General features: G+C 43.5%; 2 protein-coding genes and 1 long non-coding RNA gene across 4 annotated transcripts in view; 2 read left to right on the forward strand and 1 right to left on the reverse strand.

Annotated features, from left to right (window-relative positions):
* SALL4 (spalt like transcription factor 4) overlaps window positions 1-4,399 on the forward strand; it is a 31,551-nt gene extending 27,152 nt beyond the window's left edge. For both annotated transcript variants that reach the window (XM_020779527.3, XM_078392172.1), the window contains exon 4: window positions 1,796-4,399. In XM_020779527.3, coding sequence (XP_020635186.3) covers window positions 1,796-2,230 — 435 coding nt within the window. In that variant the 3' untranslated portion in view covers window positions 2,231-4,399. The remainder of the gene's footprint in view (window positions 1-1,795) is intronic.
* On the reverse strand, window positions 12-6,144 carry LOC144588781 (uncharacterized). Its single transcript, XR_013544477.1, has 3 exons — window positions 6,065-6,144; window positions 4,344-4,489; window positions 12-2,196 (listed from the first exon to the last, which is right to left on the reverse strand). It is a non-coding gene; the product is annotated as an uncharacterized LOC144588781 (long non-coding RNA).
* A 1,048-nt stretch (window positions 6,145-7,192) lies between these two features.
* ATP9A (ATPase phospholipid transporting 9A) overlaps window positions 7,193-17,987 on the forward strand; it is a 117,305-nt gene continuing 106,510 nt past the window's right edge. The window contains exon 1 of the mRNA XM_078392175.1: window positions 7,193-17,830. The gene's annotated coding sequence lies outside the window, so the exon portion shown is untranslated. The remainder of the gene's footprint in view (window positions 17,831-17,987) is intronic.

Raw genomic sequence — 17,987 nt, forward strand, 5'->3', positions numbered from 1 at the left:
GTGAAAGGCAGTGGGCTCTACATTTTATTTTTTATTTATGGAAAAGTTCTGTCCACCAGGGCCCCACAAATGATTTACAGACTAAAAACCACTTTAAAATCCCATCTTTAAAAGAGTTTTGAAAACAAAAGGTGATGCAGAAGAATACTGTTTTGGATGGAGCCAGCTTAACTTTCTTGGAAGCTCCAAAACTGAAGTGCTGCAACAGGGAAAGCCTTTCGTAATTGCCAAACTAGCCATTCCGGTGGTGTGGCACAGAATAGGGCAGGTACTTCTAGGAAGATTAATTGATCCTTCTTTCCTTGCTAGCTACAGGACACAGAGAAGGAACACATAGGAAAGGCAGCATGAGTTTTAACCAGTTTTCATCCTTACATGCTCTGGTCCATTGGGTAACGAAGAGTCAGACATGACTTAACGATTAAACAACAACAATAACAACACCCTGAAACTTGCAAGAAATAACAAAATGAAAATTTATCTTATCTTAGACTCTTAGGCATACTTCAGTCTCGAGAGACTATGGTAATGTGCTCTGTATGAGTGTCCTTTCCAGAGCACGAAGCCTGGGTAAAATAATATGGAGGATAGGCGGTTACCTAGGCAGCAGATCCCCCCTCTCCACATTGCTGAAATGATCGAATGGAAAGGCAAGAGCCAATACAACTTGTTCCAGCAACCTCGCAGGAGTTGGCAGAACGACATGACCTGCCTCCGGGACTCCGGCTCCGGATTTTGCCTCGAGGCTAACTTCTGAAGCCTTTTCCATCAGTGGATATAGCCACAAGGCAGTGGAGGTTTGATATTGGAGTTTTCCTTCTCCTAGATGGGCTGCCTTCCAGGGCTGATGAGTCCCACCTACCCAGTCCAGGTGGATAGCATTTAGTCAGAACTCTCCACTATGACCTGTCCATCTTGGGTGACCCTGCACGGCATAGCCCATAGCTTCTCTGAATTACTCAAGCCCCTTCACCACGTCAAGGCAGCAGTCCTGCTTCCTCCATACAGTGGTGCCTCGCTTAACGAGTGCCTCGCTCAGCGATGAATTCGCATAACAATGGCCTTTGCTGGAAATTTTGCCGCCTCACCTAACGATGTTTCCTATGGGGGATTTTCGCATAACGATGTTTGGGACCTTGCTTCACTTAACGATGACAGTTTTAGGTCCCCTGTTTCGCGTAACTTTTTTTTGACAGCCTTGTTTTCGCTATTTTAAAAATATTCTAAAATGTTTAAAAAATGTTTAAAATGCTTGGAATCGTTAGTGCACCTAATAAAACCTTCGTTAAAGTAATTTGGCTTCGTTCTGAGTCTTTGAATTTTTGGTGATTTTTTTTTCACCATTGAAATGTATTGAATAGGCTCCTATTGGAACGGATTAACCGGTTTTCAATGCATTCCTATGGGAAATGGTGTTTCGCTTAACAATGTTTTCACATAACGATGTTTTTAATGGAACCAATTAACATCGTTATGTGAGGCACCACTGTATTTATAGCTCCGACAAACTCCCTGCTCCTGTGTAAATTACTTCTTGAAGGTCTGGGCATAGCACCTCTTACCCATCCGTATCTGTTGAAGAGGAGTGTTGCAACCATGTATACGCTGTGCCTTGACTTTCAGATGCACCTCCTTGAAACATCTGTGGTTTTGAATCACTTGATAAGCTTTTCTCTGTATCCTGCTCTGTTAGTGCTACAATATTTTGCCTTCCCCCCCTTGAGTATTGCAGGATCTGTACAAATAGAACAATAATTACATTATTTTCTGTTTCTTAATGCGGTGTCCCCGACAGGTCCACGTTGGAACTCACATGTGGAGCAACTCTGCACGACGTGGAAGAAGACTCTCCATCGACAACCCCATGGCTCTGCTCAGCAGTGATCCCAAGAAGGTGTCAGAGATGTTTCCTAAGGAAGTTGTGCCTGCCTCAGTCAGTCTCGATCCTGCCACATGGAACCAGTATACTGCGGTGCTCAGCAATGGCTTAGCCATGAAAACCAATGAGATTTCTGTAATCCAGAGTGGGGGCATTCCTTCTCTTCCAGCCACAATTGGGGGAGGGCCAGCAGTCAACATAGCAATGAATTCCGCCACAGTCTCACAGATGGATGGTTCCCAGTCTGCCATTGGCTCAGAGGTGGAGAAGCCTAGCAGCACTGCTACAGACAATGTGCCCAAACGCCAATTCCCTCACTATATGGAAGAGAACAATATTGCTGTTAATTAAAAAGAAAATGAAGAAGACTTGGGAGAAGATGGAATGGATTTTTTTAAAAAAAAACAAAGAGAGATGGGTATAGAAGCGTATATATAAATATATATTTTTAAGAGATTACACCTCAAGTATCATTATTTTCCTACTGACGTGCAAATGATTCTATGGTTGTCTTTGTATGAGTTGCCCAGAGTACAATCATGCCGTTGTTATGCGCAAAACAAAAGTGAAGCCAATTTAGGATCATTGGAAAGATGCGGGTCTTGCAAAGAATTTCTTGTGTGGGTGACTTTAATGTGTAAAACCTTAGACGTTTTGCAACATGAAATTCCAAAGGTTATCACATTTACCTCATTTTTTAGGGGGGGGGGAGTTCTTGGTGTTTCTTGTTTTGTTTTTGTTTTCTTGCATCAAACCATTTGTGACTTTGAGCCAAGGAGACTCTTAAGTTAATGGTCATTAAGAGGGGATGTGGCACTCCTGGAGTTCATGACAGATACATGGAAGTTAATTATGCGGGTAAATATCCTAGAATGCCGCCCTTTTAGAGTAGTATCTATTTTTGTTTGTTTGTGAGAATTCTTTTTTTAAAAAATAAGTTTTTGAATGTAATATAATGCCTGTTGAACCCACAAATCTAATTCATCTGGAAGAATGCCATTTGAAAGCAACGTTGCATTTTTAAACTGACTGTTATCCATGAGAAATCGTAATTACTCTGTATTGATGAGTGCTGCTTATTTAAATACTACATGGACACATGCCACATGCACGCCACCATCTGTAGAACTGTGCCAAAAAGTCTAACGTTTAACTGGAGTTGTTCTCCCCGAATAGATATACAGAATGGGGGCAGCATGTTGGAATAGCTTCGAAATCAAGAAACGGCAACGGGAGCGGGAGGGCGAACTTCCTTTGTATATACTGTCAAAAGGGAATCAAATGCTGAGGAGGGTTGTGTTCTTTTGAATGTTCTGCCAGGAATCTCAGGTGACTGCATTTTGGAAACATTTCCCTTCCTGCGAATAAGTCTTTCCTTCATACATGCATCTTTGATCTTCGTAGGGTTCCCCTTCCTCACCCAACCCCCATTGCTTAGTGATGAATCTATCAAAGTCTGTATTCAAGATGAAGTACGTCTCTTGGAGACTATGTTCTTTTGTTACAGCATTTCCACTTTAGAAATGTGGGGCACAATCCACCCAGATGTTAACCTGCACAGGTTTCATCTTCCTGTGCAGGAAATCCGGTTCGTTTCAATTGAGCTTATGTCGAAGAAATTCTTTGGGGGGGGGGCTAAGTTTCCTCTGGACTTTATATATTTGCATTTTGGGGGGCAGGGGGACCAAAATAAAACCTGATGGCATTTGTATTGTATGAAGGTTACTGGGATGGCCCGCTGGATTCTTAAGTTATCTACCTCATTATTATTATTATTATTGTTGTTATTATTACTATTTTGTTCTTTTGTAGTGCTGAGTGTCTATTTTTCTATAAAATAACCACTGTAATGAACTTGAGATCCAAGCAGGGGCTACTGTGCACTATTTGAATCAAAATATGATATACTGCTAGGAATATCTGAATTTGTTTTGTCATGTGTGTTGTGGGGTGGACAGAGTATTTTGTGTTTGGTTTTCCCACCCCCCCAACTCTCCTCTTTGTATCTGCAGGATATCTCTGTGGGTTGATGTAAATCTACATTGGAAAATGTAGCTAACCATTTGGTATTAAAAGGACTTGAATAAAAATGTGTCTTTTTTTCTCACTTCAGAGTCCAGCTTTGCTCATGCAGAAGGCCCAAGAAACAGTGCATTTATTTTTAATTCTACCCCCTCAAACTACCCTTACTTGTATAATTTTGTTGCACCTGAACCATTTTTAAATGTGTCTCCCAAGTGTTTTAGTTTATTTTATTTCACTTAGAATGAATTTTTTTTGCCAAGTTGTGCCTTTCTTGCTGGACTTTGTAAAGTAAGAACACAATCTGTTTACACTGTAAAATGGATCTTGTTACATGGAACATACCAAAGTTGCATCCCAAGTTCATGTCTCTTCTTACATTGTGAATGTATGAACTTTTAAAGCAAATTCTGTGTAGTGTTACATTTTGTTTTTGTCTTACCTACTGATGCATTTCTGTTGATGATATGAGAATAAATTTGGGATGACTTTTTCACACTTGATGCACCTCACCTTCATTTTTGTTGCATTGCTGCAGCACTTCCAATAAACAAGACACATTGAGACCCAGGCTGTTTAGATTTTGTGCTAAAAGAAAGGAAAAGCCTGCGCAATTAAAATTCTGCAACCTGCCTAAAGATGCAGAAATAAAAGTCATCCACAATTCTGCAAGCAAACAGCCAAACAATTCCAAAAGATACAAGATACTCTAGTTTTGTAAGGGACTAGGAGTTAAACTAGACTAAAACACTATGCTTAATATGGTGGAAGCCTTTTGAAACCATCATCTGGCTTCTCGGCTTTCAAATCAGCTATTACTGTTCTGTCTTTCAAGGTACGGAATTTATTTGAACCTACCACATAGTAAAGCTGCAGACATGACATTGCATCTGGCTAGGGAGAATGCCCTGTGTTTTTGTGGACACTTAAGCAGGGAAAGGAAGGCAGCTGGTTTTCTATCTTAAAGGGGTTGTGGGAAAACAGTGGTGAACAGGTCTTATTGGCTGCATTCCATAATTCCTGGAATTCAATGTCCAAAATTATTTTGATCATTTGGAAGGCTTGTCCTTGATTTGGTGAGCCCAAGGAGTCACTAAGCCAATCCATTTCAGTTTTTTAAAAAAGGCAGTATTCCTAAGGGAGGTTTGGAGTCCTGCAATAGGTGGTACAAAAACCTCTCTGGGTCATAGTTATAGAAAAGTTTTAGCCAGAATTGAAATGATCTCAGCCAAGCCATTGTTACCAAAGAGGAAAATCGGGTCTCTAGACAAAGCACTGAGTGGGGAACACAACTTGGTAACCATAGCACTTTACATAAGAATTGAGATTGTATCCCTTCAATTGACCTGTCCACGGCATTTAAGTGGATTGGGATGCCATACAAAATTTGTGGGATAATTTTGAATTGGTTCATCTGGCTGGCTGGGCGGGTGTCCCTTCCCTCCCTCCCTGCTCCATATGCATCCCTCCCGAAGCTGCATGCTTAGTGGAAGAGGATGACCATACCAGATAGGAGTGTACCGTTCTTCGGTCAAGGGTATATGATTAAAACCTGATACATTAGTTAAAAGGATTTGTGACTATCAGTAGCAACTTTTAAATTAACGAGGGGGGGGGAGAACCCAACCAAGCTAGCATTTTGAAATAAGGAATAAATGTTATGCCAAAAAATGACACTGTTAATGTTGCTCTTATTAAAACAAGGAGTAAGTGTGATATTGCTCCTTGTAGCCAAGAAGGAAAATAATGATGTCATTAGAAATTGGACTTGAAATTGGTGGGCATGGTTGCCTGGGGAATATGGGGAGTTGTCCAAAAACACAAAATAATCATGTTGAATATCAGGGGAAAAAAAATCTTAACTGTTAGAGCAGTATGACAGTGGAACCAATTACCTCAGGAGTTGGTGAGTGCTCCAACATTCGAGGCATTCAAGAAAAACGTAGATAATTACCTGGCAGATATGCTTTGATTGTATTCCTGCATTGAGCAGGGGGTTGGACTTGATGGCCTTGTAGGCCCCTTCCAACTTCACTTTCTATTATTCTATGTTTTTACTTGGAACAGTTATAACAGCACTGAGGGCAGAAGCCATAAGTAATTCCTCTACACCACATATTGCAGCATTCTGTCTGTTTTATCAAGGATAATCTCTCCCCTTACCTATCAGGAGTAAATCATGGTCTCTGCCTTATTGTGTTGTTCTGGCTTCACTTCCTTCTCAGACTTCTAGAAGATAGATCTTTGAAGAGAAGGAGATTTCCATTTTGTTGCCAGTGCACATGCATAAAAAAACACATGAACATTAAATTAACTTGCAGTGCACAGATTATACTTTCCTATCATGCATCTTGAACTAGTATTATCATGCTAGAGGGACTTCTGATGACCATCCCACTCTTGATGTGGGCATGTCAGTCATGAAATGTCTCTTCCTTTTACAGCGACCTTCCTCCCGTTTAGGTTTCTTATGTCTACAGTATGGTCACAAAGACAAAACGTGACAATGTTTTATCAAGACATGGGAGAAAATGCGGCAATGACTTTGTTTTCCCCAACCTTCACCTCCATTCTTACCACTATGTGCTTATTTTTTCCAAATCCTTCTAGTTTTGCTATATATTTTCCATGTCTACCTAAAGCACTGTGGTATCATTATGTCAAACAGCCTCTCCACAAAAAGCCTGTAGCAGTGCACATTTTATTGTCATTTCCGTTAGCAACTGCTGATGGATTTATGAAGGGCTTCATTAAATGTACGTTTAAAGGATATCCGCTATCACCCTCTTGTCAAGAAGGGGGAGAGAAGAACAACAAAAATCAAAGCCATCCTAGCTGATCAGAGATACAGGTGCTAACAGCTTATTACAGGCTGGTAGTGATTAACTGGCCAATTAATTGGAATAGGCTTGTCAGAGTTCAGACACCCAGAAAAGATATATTTATTGTGCATGGATTTATGGCACACATAATATTGCCATAATTCCTGCCTTGGTAACCAAGATGGTAATTGTATTCGTGTTACAGAAAGAAGAACTTCTATTTTGTGTTGCACACAGATATCCAACACCCTTGTGTCCATCAGGTCACAAGAATTGCCTGCCTTCACATCTATTAATGGCTGTTCTTTTATTTCCTTTCTGCAGGAAGTGAACAAAATAGGTTGTGTGTTTATTAAGCAGATAAAGCCTGCCCCTCTCCTTCAGAAAAGCCAAGGAACTGAATGCAGAGCATGGAGCAGTCGGCTCAAGAAGTGAATTCCTCAGTAGTGAAGGATGATTGCAGATGACCTGGGAAAGGCAAAACTGAAGGCCAATTTTCCAGCCCCAAAACCCGTTGTGAGTCAGATCAGGCCACGAAGTGTATTTTTATTTGTTTTATTAGACTTGTATACTGCCCATCTAGAACATGTCTACTCTGGGTGGTTTACACAAAATACAAAAACAAAAAGATACAAATATAATAAATGAAAACATAAATGCATTAAAAAATAAGACCCAATTTTACTACAAGAGTCCAAGATGGGAAAAAAATGAAAAAGAAGAGGTAAAGCTAAGTTGGGAAGGCCTGCATGTAGAGCCAGGTCTTTAGTTTGCACTTGAAGGCCCTCAGCAAAGGGGGCCAGGTGGATTTCTGTTGGTACAGTAATTTTTTCAGAGACGAGGGGCCACTGCCGAGAAGGCCCAGTTTTTGGAGTTAGGCCCCTCAACAGCCCAGCCTGGCTAGAACGGGTGGAACGGGCATAACTAAGTGGAAGAAGGCACTCTGCCAAGTATCGAGGGCCTACCGTTTAGGGCTTTGTATGTAATAGTCTGCACCTTGAAATCGATGCAGTAGTGAATAGGTAACCAGTATAAGGCAGCCAGGATGGGGATTATGATGGAATCTTTTCACCCCTGTTAATAGCCTGGCCACTGTGTTCTGGACTATTTGAAGCTTCCGCATCAGTCTTAAAGGAAGCCCCACATACGGAGCATTACAGTACTCTATTCTTGAGAGACTATGAGCGCATGAACAAGCATGATGAGGGCCCTTGCGTCTAGACAGGTACGCAGCTGGGTGATCTGCCAAAGATATAAATGGGAGGACCAAACCATGGACGCTACCTGGGTCTCCATGGTTCAAGATGAATCCTCAGACTGTGAACCACACTCTCTGTGGTGAGAGTCCCCCCCCCAAAAAAGAGAGGGAGTTTCCCAAATCACTGGCATCAGGAGTGCCAACCTGCAAGAGCTCTGTCTTCTCGGGGATCAACCTCAGTCCATTCAACTGCATCCGTTGCAGAACAACCCCCAGGCAATGCTCAAGAGATAAAATGTCATCCACTGCAGATGAAAAAAAATGTAGAGCTGAGTGTCATCAGCATACTGGTGACATGTGGCTCCACACCCCCAGATGACCTGTCCCAGTGGCCTCATATAGATATTAAACAGCATTGGGGAGATGATCGAACCCTGCAGTACCCCACAATTGAGGGACCACGGGGCTGATACATTGTCCCTAGGCTGAACTCTCTGAGGACGACTCTCCAAGAAGGATCAGAGCCAAGTGAGATCAAGGCCACCAATCCCCAACTCGGAGAACCTCTCCAGGAGGATACTGTGGTCAATGGTATGAAAGGCAGCTGAGATATCGAGGAGGACCAACAAGGACGCTCCTGTCGGCCTCTCTCAATAGGTCATCAAGCAGGGCAATCAATGCTGTTTCCATGCCATGGCAGGGCCTAAAGCCCAACTGAAATGGATCCAGAGTGTTGGTTTCATCCAAGAGAGCCTGAAGCTGATCAACCAACACCATCTCAACTACCTTGCTAAGGAAGGAAACATTGGCGATGGGCTTATTATTGCCAATATTGTCCACCACCAAGCTTGGTTTCTTCCTAATGGGCCTAATGAGTGTTTTCTTGAGGGCAAGAGGAACCTCCCAAAGAGACCCATTTATTATTGCAGTAGCCCATTTAATTGGTACTGGCCTGGCTGTTTTGATTAGCCAGGCCCAGCAAGGATCAAGGAAGGATGTGGTGGCTCAGCAAACAATCAAGGACCTTGTCCACCTTTGCGGATGTCACAGGTTCAAACTGAGTAATTCACAACGGACAAGACACTGAGCGGGGTGTCTCAGCTCAATCCACTGTTTTCAAAAAGGGAGCTAGATCCCAGTGGATGGCCTCCACTTTTGATTTTTTTAAATGATGCAAATTGGTCACAAGAAGTGGAGGTCAGTCATTGTGACTGACTCTGGATAGACGACGTACTATACGGAAGCATTCTGACTGCTGGTTAGATGCTTCGCTTATCTGGACAGTGAAGTATGCTCTTCTGGCAGCCTTTACCATGACTAGGTAAAGGTTAGACATGATCTTGGCAGTTTTTAAGTTGTTTTCTTTCGGGTTCCACCTACAAATGCTCTCCAGCCCTTTCCTGTTCCGCTTCATAGCTCAAAACTGCTGGTTAAACCAGGATGCTGGTCAGGCTCTGCACTGGAGAGGGCATTTAGGAGCTATTGTGTCTACAGCCCTGGCGGTGGCAGCACACCAGCCGTCCACCAGAACCACGACAGAAGTGCCAGCCATTCTATTGTGGAATCCCTCACATAGAATCCTGGAATCCAATAGGATCCAGTAGTCTGCAAGGATAGACCATCAAAAATAGGTCTCTGCTCCCCACAGGGAGTGAGGGCCACTGTGATGATGTACTTTATCAGGTGGTGGTCCAACCACGACAAGAGAACCAGCCAAAGGTCAGTCATCATCGGGCCGGATACTCTCTGCTCAGTGGAGAAAACCAGGTCCACCATGTGACCACCCACGTGCGTGGGGCCGTTAACATGTTAGGATATGTTAACGGAAGCCATGGTTTCTAAGAATCAAGAGCTGGACCGGTAACCTCTGCCTCTGCATGGATGTTGAAATCACCCAAGATGATCAACCTTGGGGATCCCAACAGTACCGCGGAGACGAAGTCCGCCAACTCCAGAAGGGAAGTGGCTGGGTCACGGAGAGCACGGTATGCCAGCAAGATCCCAATACCATACCTGGCCCCAATTGACTCATGGAGGGCCTCTAGGCCTGGTGTCACCACTGCAGAGAGCCTGACAATCTCAAGGGTGTCCTTATAAATAATGGCAACTTACACCCTCCAACCCTCCGGTCTACTCTGGTGCTAGATAGCATAACCAGGGGGACAGGCAAGAGATAGAGGAACACCCCCATCACCACCCATCCAAATTTTGGTTATGCAAGCCAGATCTGCATTCTTCTCTAGAATAAGGTCTTGTATTAGCTGGGATTTATTGGATACAGATCTAGCATTCAGCATTACCATGGTTAGAGTGGAGGGATGACTAAGCTGGCTACCTCGAGCTTGGCAAAAAAGTGAAAATGTGAAAACACTAGGCTTCGTTTCTGAGATTCTATTTTCAGAAAGGTTCCCCCCCCCCTTTTCTGTTGTGGAGGCTTTGGATCAGTTAAAGAGCTCCACACCACATTTTGTACCAAAGAAATTTACTCTCCCAACCATATGGAGGCCTTGCATGTATCCTGTGGGCTTCACTTTGCCCACCGCAGCTATAGCCACTTGGTAAGCCAATTATCTGTGACTAGTCTATTTACATACAGCAGAATGAGATGGAATGAGACAGCAGAATTCTACAACAGCAGAATGGAATATACCAGATCAAAAGGGAGGTGGGGAAACTCCTCTTTTTAGTGTTCCCTAACTTAAAAACAATTCTCCTGCACATTGGAAACTGTGTTGGTTATACAATCTTTTTCTCTCATTCCTACCTTCTTACTTTAGGGAAGGTTGTGTACCTGATAGTCACACTTCAGACACAGTTAACAGTAATGTCCATTGACTTCAGATAGTCATTGCAGATCATTTAAGGTCTGCCTTGACTATCTGAAGCTAGAAGTGGTCCAGCCGATTCAGTCTTCCCATTGCAATTACATTCCATCTCAGTACATTAGAACAGGGCTATATTGTCTCACCAAACACAGGAGGAAGGGAAGGGAGGGGAAAATTCTTACCACACATTGGCAGCTAATCAGATAACCAAGGAATTAGGGAAATAGTTAAAGTTCCCATCCCTCCATGTCAGAACAATAGACAATCTGTTTGTGAAGTGGCAACGGTTGTCTATCAGCATCAGTTGTCTATCAGCATCTAGGGCTGGTCATCTGCTTTGTTTGTTCTTCGGAAGTGGCCTTTTCCTATATGAGCCACCTCCTCCATTCAAGCATAGAAAACTCTTTGCATGAGAGAACTAATCTGGAGAGACAGGCAGAGGGACCTGCCTCCATTGTGATGCTCAGGCCAGCTTCAGTTCTACCCACCGGCCCACCCCTACCTCCATCCTGGGAGAAAATGTGAAATGACTGCTATTTTGATCAGAATCTTACCAAAATGCTAGTAATCCTGGAGCGCACAATCCAAAAGGAAATCTTGCCAGCATGGAATTCAGAAGTGGGCCATTTTTTCACCAGGCCTATCAGCTTCCTTCTTTCCTTCTACTTGGTAGAAGACGGCAACCATGATTCTCCTTATGTACAAAGTCTACAAAGATAAGGCTGGAGACTCATACAAGATATTCTGGTTTTGTCCATGGCAAAGAATAGCAATTAAAGCTTGCTATCAAAATCCAACACCCTGGACTGCTTCAAGGGCCCACCACCGACACCTGCTGAGTCTCCCCCTGCTCCTTCTTTAAAGTATTTGTTTTTCCCCAGCCTGATGCTCTGAGCAGCACTGTGCAGCTGTTTCCCATAGTACCACAGAGTAACACCGCAGTGGAAGCGTTATGAGAAATTGAAATGAAGCTAACCAGAGCTTGGCAACTTACTTTTAGAAGTAACTTGTTCTTATTGTGATTTATTGCATTTAATAAACAAACTACTCCTGTTTCCATGTTAAAAACTAGCTTGTTGACTTCTTGTGTTGCTTTTTATTTTCATTCCTTTTTGTGAGGTTTTTGTTAACCTGAAGATTGATCGGGAAAGAGCATAAAACTTACAAGCTTTGTTTGTTTGCATTTCTATCCTGCTCAACTAGTAGCTAGGGTACTACCTGGGGCAGTTAACAGAAGGACAACACAGTCATAAACAACAACAATAAAACCAATAAAACAATAGCAAAAAAGGGGCTCTAGGCATAACTATAGGAACTACATAAGAAAGGGGGAAAAAGAGGTAAATTAATGGCAGACTAGCAGCAGAAGTGCTGGAGGAGACTCTTGAGAGTCCCCTGGACTGCAAGGAGAACAAACCTATCCATTCTGAAGGAAATCAACCCTGAGTGCTCACTGGAAGGACAGATCCTGAAGCTGAGGCTCCAATACTCTGGCCATCTCATGAGAAGAGAAGACTCCCTGGAAAATACCCTGATGTTGGAAAAGTGTGAGGGCAAGAGGAGAAGGCGATGACAGAGGACGAGATGGCGGGACAATGTCACCGAAGTTACAGACATGAATTTGACCCAACTCCAGGAGGCAGTGGAAGACAGGAGGGCCTGGCGTGCTCTGGTCCATGGGGCCATGAAGAGTCAGACACGACTTAACAACTAAGCAACAAGTGGCACAAAGGATACAAAAAATTATTTGATTAGGGGCAAACAACTGAAAAGCTTGGGAAAACAGCCAGGTCTTCAGTTGCCTCCTAAATCCCAGGAGGGATGAGAGGGAGTTCCAGAGTGAAGTGGCCACCACAGAAAAGTCCTAGTTTTGAGTGACCAATTTCCTAAGTGGCCACTTGAGGGATTACAATATGAGAGGTGTGAGTGGGATGGGTAGATGTTTTTTGGGAAAAGAAAAAGTTATGCCAAGATGTCTCTAAAAATACATTAAAAACAACTTGGAAATGTAGCTAGAAAGCATTGCCTGTTACCCAGGCAAAGGCCAAAGGCCTGTTCCAGAGTTATGCCAGCAGAAGGCAATGGAATGGGTCGTAGCAGCAAATTGCTGCTAATCAATTAATCCCTGTTTGGTTTCCTCACTCTGCTCTAGCTTGGTGACTTAGTACAGGAACCCAAGCAAAGCCTCATTCATTGATTACTTTCAATATTGTCTTTCTAGCCTTTTCATATTATCTGTAAATGTCTTCTTAACATTTAGCTGAAATCTCTGCAGAGAAATTCCAGTTGCTGAGCCCTGTGACTCACTAGACTCTGTTTATTTACCTTACAGCTGACCGTGCAACAGTTATGCATCCAGGCATGTCAAACAAGGCTTGCTAGATTGCCCATATTCTAGAATCTTCTTGCTTTTGCTTTTAGGTAATTACCCCTGGGTCTTCATTATATTTAGGAGTGAGTTTGTGTGTGTGAATGTTGGCAGTGAATGAATCTCCCATTATCTCTGATAAGCAGGGCGGGGGCGGACCTTCTTTTCTTCTCCCTGATATTTTCCACTTCCTAGATCTCCTTGCAGAGATATCTCTTTGAAATTTCATGGGGCATCTTAGCTATCCTACAGTGTTTCCCACATAAAGGGGGGGGGGGAATCTGCTGTTGTTTGCTTTAGAAATTAGCTGTCTAATTTGATTTTGGATTTTTCCATTAGAAGGGAGACAACTCTCTTATTAATAGCTTCCCATTTCAGCTGCAGAGATCAGAAGCTCATTCTCCTTAACCTCCTTTGTACATCAAATGTGTTTCACCTCAGTTCTTTAACAGATGCTGGGAAGAGCCTCTTGGCAAAGATTCTATTATTTGGATTGGGGGAGCTCTATGTTTTTGTTCTGGGAAACAGCTCTGTAAAGGATTCCCATCTCAGTGACTGAAAGCAGCAAAACAGCCACGTCACCCAATAGAAACATCTACCAGAGCTTACCCACTGGCTGTTTTCTCCATGCTGTAGGACAGCCCCTCCTGTCCTTAGTGACATTAAGGTCTGTTTTCACCTTCCCAAAGGATAGGTGCTAAATGTGCAGTACTCTGACTCAGGCTAGGCAGTGAGCAGGCACACTTGGCTAAGTCAAGCCATCAACTGGGACCACTATGGGGTATTTCTTATCCTTTATGGATATGTCCCCTGAGGATAGCTCTCTGAGAGAGGGAAGGAAGAAAGGGATGGAAGCATTGCTTACCAGCTGAAGCTGGAGTATTGGGTACAGTTCTGGTCGACACACCTCAAAAAAGACACAGTGGGACTGGAAAAGGTGCAGAAGAGAACGACTAAAATGATGACTGGGCTGGGGCACCTCCTTTATGAGGAAAGGCTATAGTATTTGGGGCTCTTTAGTATAGAGAAAAGGTGCCCGAACGGGGGTGGGACATGATTGTGACATATAAAATTATGCAGCAGAGGGATAAAGTGGATCGAGGGAAGCTCTTTTCCCTCTCACACAATACCAGAACCAGGGGACATCCACTCAAGTGGAGTGTTGGGAGAGTGAGAACAGACAAAAGAAAGATTTCTTTATCCAGCGTGTCGTTAGTCTGCAGAACTCCTTGCCACAGGATGTGGTGATGGCATCTGGCCTATATGCCTTTAAAAGGGGATTCGATAGATTCCTGGAGGAAACATCCATCACAAGTTACAAGCCATGATGGGGATATATAATATCTAAGCTTCAAAGGAAGGTACTTCAAAATGCCAGATGCAGGGAAGGGGTATCAGGCCTGTCTAAGCCCCCCTAAACCTCCAAGGGCTATCTTTATCATATCCGGGTGGTCTCAGCAGCCAAGTTGCAAGCAATCCTCAACTTTCTAGTTCTAAACAATCATCTTTGTTGCCCCATCGCCCGGCTTCAGACTGCAGAACTGATCTGTTTCCAGCAGCCCCGCGGCCCCATGGATTAATCGCTGTTAGTAGCACCAACCCTGTTCATCTGATGGTGCTGTTGGAAGTTGTAAGCAAACTCATTTGCCTCCTGGGGGAAAAAACCTTTCTTTTGCAGGCAAATCTGATGTTGCTGGAAAAGACCAGAGTCTGCTCTGCTGCCTTTTGCCTGACTGCCCTGATGGGGCAAGATACGGTACTTTACTGCTGCCAACTACCTCAGTGCCCGATGCAGCCAAAAGAGCCTGTTTTCCTGCTGCCATCTTCCTCATTGCCCGACAGAGCCAAAAAGCCTGCTATGCTGCCAAATACCTCCTTGCCTCCAGTCCTCCTGAGGGCAAACTCTACTTCACTGGCAAATGTAATGCTGTGCTGAGCTGAAGACAAACTTGATGCCTCATGTATGCCTCTGCCAAAGGGACCTCTCATTCTGCAGGGGCTAAATATAACTCCCTCAATGCCATGGGCTTCTGTGCTGTGTAGTAATCTCTCCTGGGGTGACCCAATCTGTGGGTGAATAACATGGAGTTCCAATATCCAATCTTCACCAAACTTGGCAGGCATGTTGGGGAAAGACATAGGAAGCTCCATTGTGATTCTGGATGCTCTAAGTACCTGGGAGTCTTTCCTGGGGGGTCCTTTTTGTGACTATATAACTCAGGGGTCCCTAATCCAATGTTCACCAAACTTTCAGGACTTGTAGAAAAGCATCTGAGGAGGCTTCCCTGCAAATGTGGTGCCTCTAGGTCATTGGTGGCCAGTTTTATAGCTGTTTAAACTGCAGACAAATTGACAGATAGATTGTTGAAGAATATTAGTATATTTGTATTCGTTGATCCGTTAACCTTGACGAATAATGGATCAAAATGAATCACCTTTTTTTTATTCATCCCCATCTCTAGTCATGTGTAATGGTTTGCCTATGCCCCTGCCCCAAATTGTTCTAATTGAGAACAGAAACTAGATCTTTGTGTTTTACCTGGGCAATTTTTCTGCTTGCCAACTCAAAAAAAGCCCTTACCATATTCCAGCCCATAAGTTTCACGTCTAAAATTGCCTGACCGTACTGAGAAATAAGATTGTCTTTGCCCACAACTCTTCTCTTCTCTTCATATCGTCTGCTAGAGTCATATTTATCTTGTTAGGATGCATTTGGAAAAATTCCAGGTTAGAGAAGTAAGGGAAGGACTGAACTGATCATTACACTAAGCAGGCTGCATAAGAGCAAAATGGGTCCAATAAAAGCTATAACGTAGCTTCATTCACTGACTACACATTGTAGAGCAGAGGTTAGTTCTAGCAAAGGAAAAAGAAAGACAACATGTTAGTCATTTTGTAGCCAGTTGTGTGGGTGAAAGAATTATCCAGAGAACAAGTAACAGAGAAAAGTAAGGACAGAAGCCAATGGAAAAATGGTAAAATAAGATTCTGTTGGAGTTTTTATAACCTCACATGCTGCCTATGGTTTTGGTGACTGAAAGGTTTTCTGGGCTGGGGTGACTGTTAATCTATCCAGTACTAATCAATTGTTTCCTCCCACGTCTGAATTAATTCAAAGAGAAAGAACCCTGTCTCTCTGCTGAGCATCCTTTTCCCTATCTTTAGTCTGTTGGAAGTCTTTGGGAAGCAATGGTTGTTTGTTTGCTGTTGATCTGTTCACAAAAAATAAATAATGAAATGTTTTTATTATTTCTTCTAGAAATGTCTCAAGACATTGAGACCTTAAGGGCCAGTTAATGAGAAAATGGGTTGACTCCCTGGGAAACTCTCTGTACTTCTACTGCGTAGCAAAAGGAATTTTATCAGAAATTCAATATTCTGCATCAGATTCTGGGGTAAATGAAAATTTTGCAGATGGGAGAGGAGTAGAAAAACTAGTGTGGTACAGAAATCCAGTATGGAGTGGTGGATAGAGAGCTGGATTGGGATTCAGGGGATCTGGATTCAGATCTCTTTTTGTCCATAGAAACCCACAGGAAAGATACCAATGGCGAATCACTTCTTGAACATCTCACATACCTCAGAAATATGCCACAAATTGAAAGCAACTCAATGTCACATAACACATGGAGAGAAAAAAAATAGGGAACTAGATCATTGGGTGGAAGCAGAGCCCATACAGGTATGTGAAAAAGATAATTTCAGGGACTATGCATCATGTACATGGCCTATTAAAGAAACTCCTCACACTCTTAGTTCCTTTGCCTTAGTGACTGACTACCTGAATTGACTTTTTAAATTGATTGGTGTGCCTTAGTGTGGTATTTGTTTGATCCTTTTTAAAAATGTGTTTATTTATTGACCAAAAATCATTAGCATTTCATCTGGGTGAGTGTTGAGAGTTCTGTGAGTAACTCACCTGAGAAAAGTTCTAGAAATAATTTTTTTTTTTAAAAAAAATCACTTTTTCTATATTCTGCATCTGGGAGAGTAAAGACAGAGCTCTGTCTTCCATCACATTTTACATCACAATTAAAGATCTTTTTCAAAAACAAATCTATGTGTAAAGTGTTCTTTAGGATAAGGGGCACATGAGAGGAGCATCAAGCACTCCTTATTGAAAGAACAGACGGCAATTTACTTTTTTTTTTTTTTTTTTTTTTTTTTGCCTCAAGTTCTCTTGAAGTCATAATTCAGGGGAAGCAGGAGAGAACCAACTGTTGAGCCTTGGAGGCAAACCCAAGCCAGCCTCTGGCTGCAAAGCAAGAGGTTGGGAGTTCGATTCCCCACTGGAGAGCCAACCTGTGTGGCCTTGGGCAAACTGCACAGTCCCAAGATGTCCCCAGAAGAAGGGAAGGGTAGACCATTTCTGAGTATATTCTCTGCCTGGAAAACCCTGAAAAGGGTCGCTGTAAGTCAGAACTGACTTGACAGCGCGCGATTATTATTACATTTAGTGGCCTCGGACAAAGCCCCAGTCGCTCTGCTCTAGTTAAAGTCCAGAAGGCTGTTGACTGAGGAGGACCCTTGGGAAGCAACGCCTGCGGACGGTACCGTAGGGCGAAGGCGCGGGCAGGGGTGGAAGGGAGAACCAGCCCACCTTCACCCGAGAAATTCGCCGCAGTGGCGGGCCGCGAAATTGCCTGTTGCGCCGGATTAACGGAGCCAGAAGAGACGCCAAGGGGAGCAGGGCGAAAAGGCAGCGTTGCCCAAGAGGTGGGGAGCGCCAATACCGCCCAATGGGTGGGCTGTATCCGGGAGAGGGGGTGAGGGAAGGAACCGGGGGGGGGGAAGAGAGAGCGAGCCGCGGCGGGGGCGGCGGCGTGAGCGTCCACGTTACCTGCGCGTCGCCGCCCAGGCCCCAGCCCGCCCG

Source organism: Pogona vitticeps, chromosome 4 (genome assembly GCF_051106095.1).
Source record: "Pogona vitticeps strain Pit_001003342236 chromosome 4, PviZW2.1, whole genome shotgun sequence".
NCBI lineage: Eukaryota > Metazoa > Chordata > Lepidosauria > Squamata > Agamidae > Pogona > Pogona vitticeps.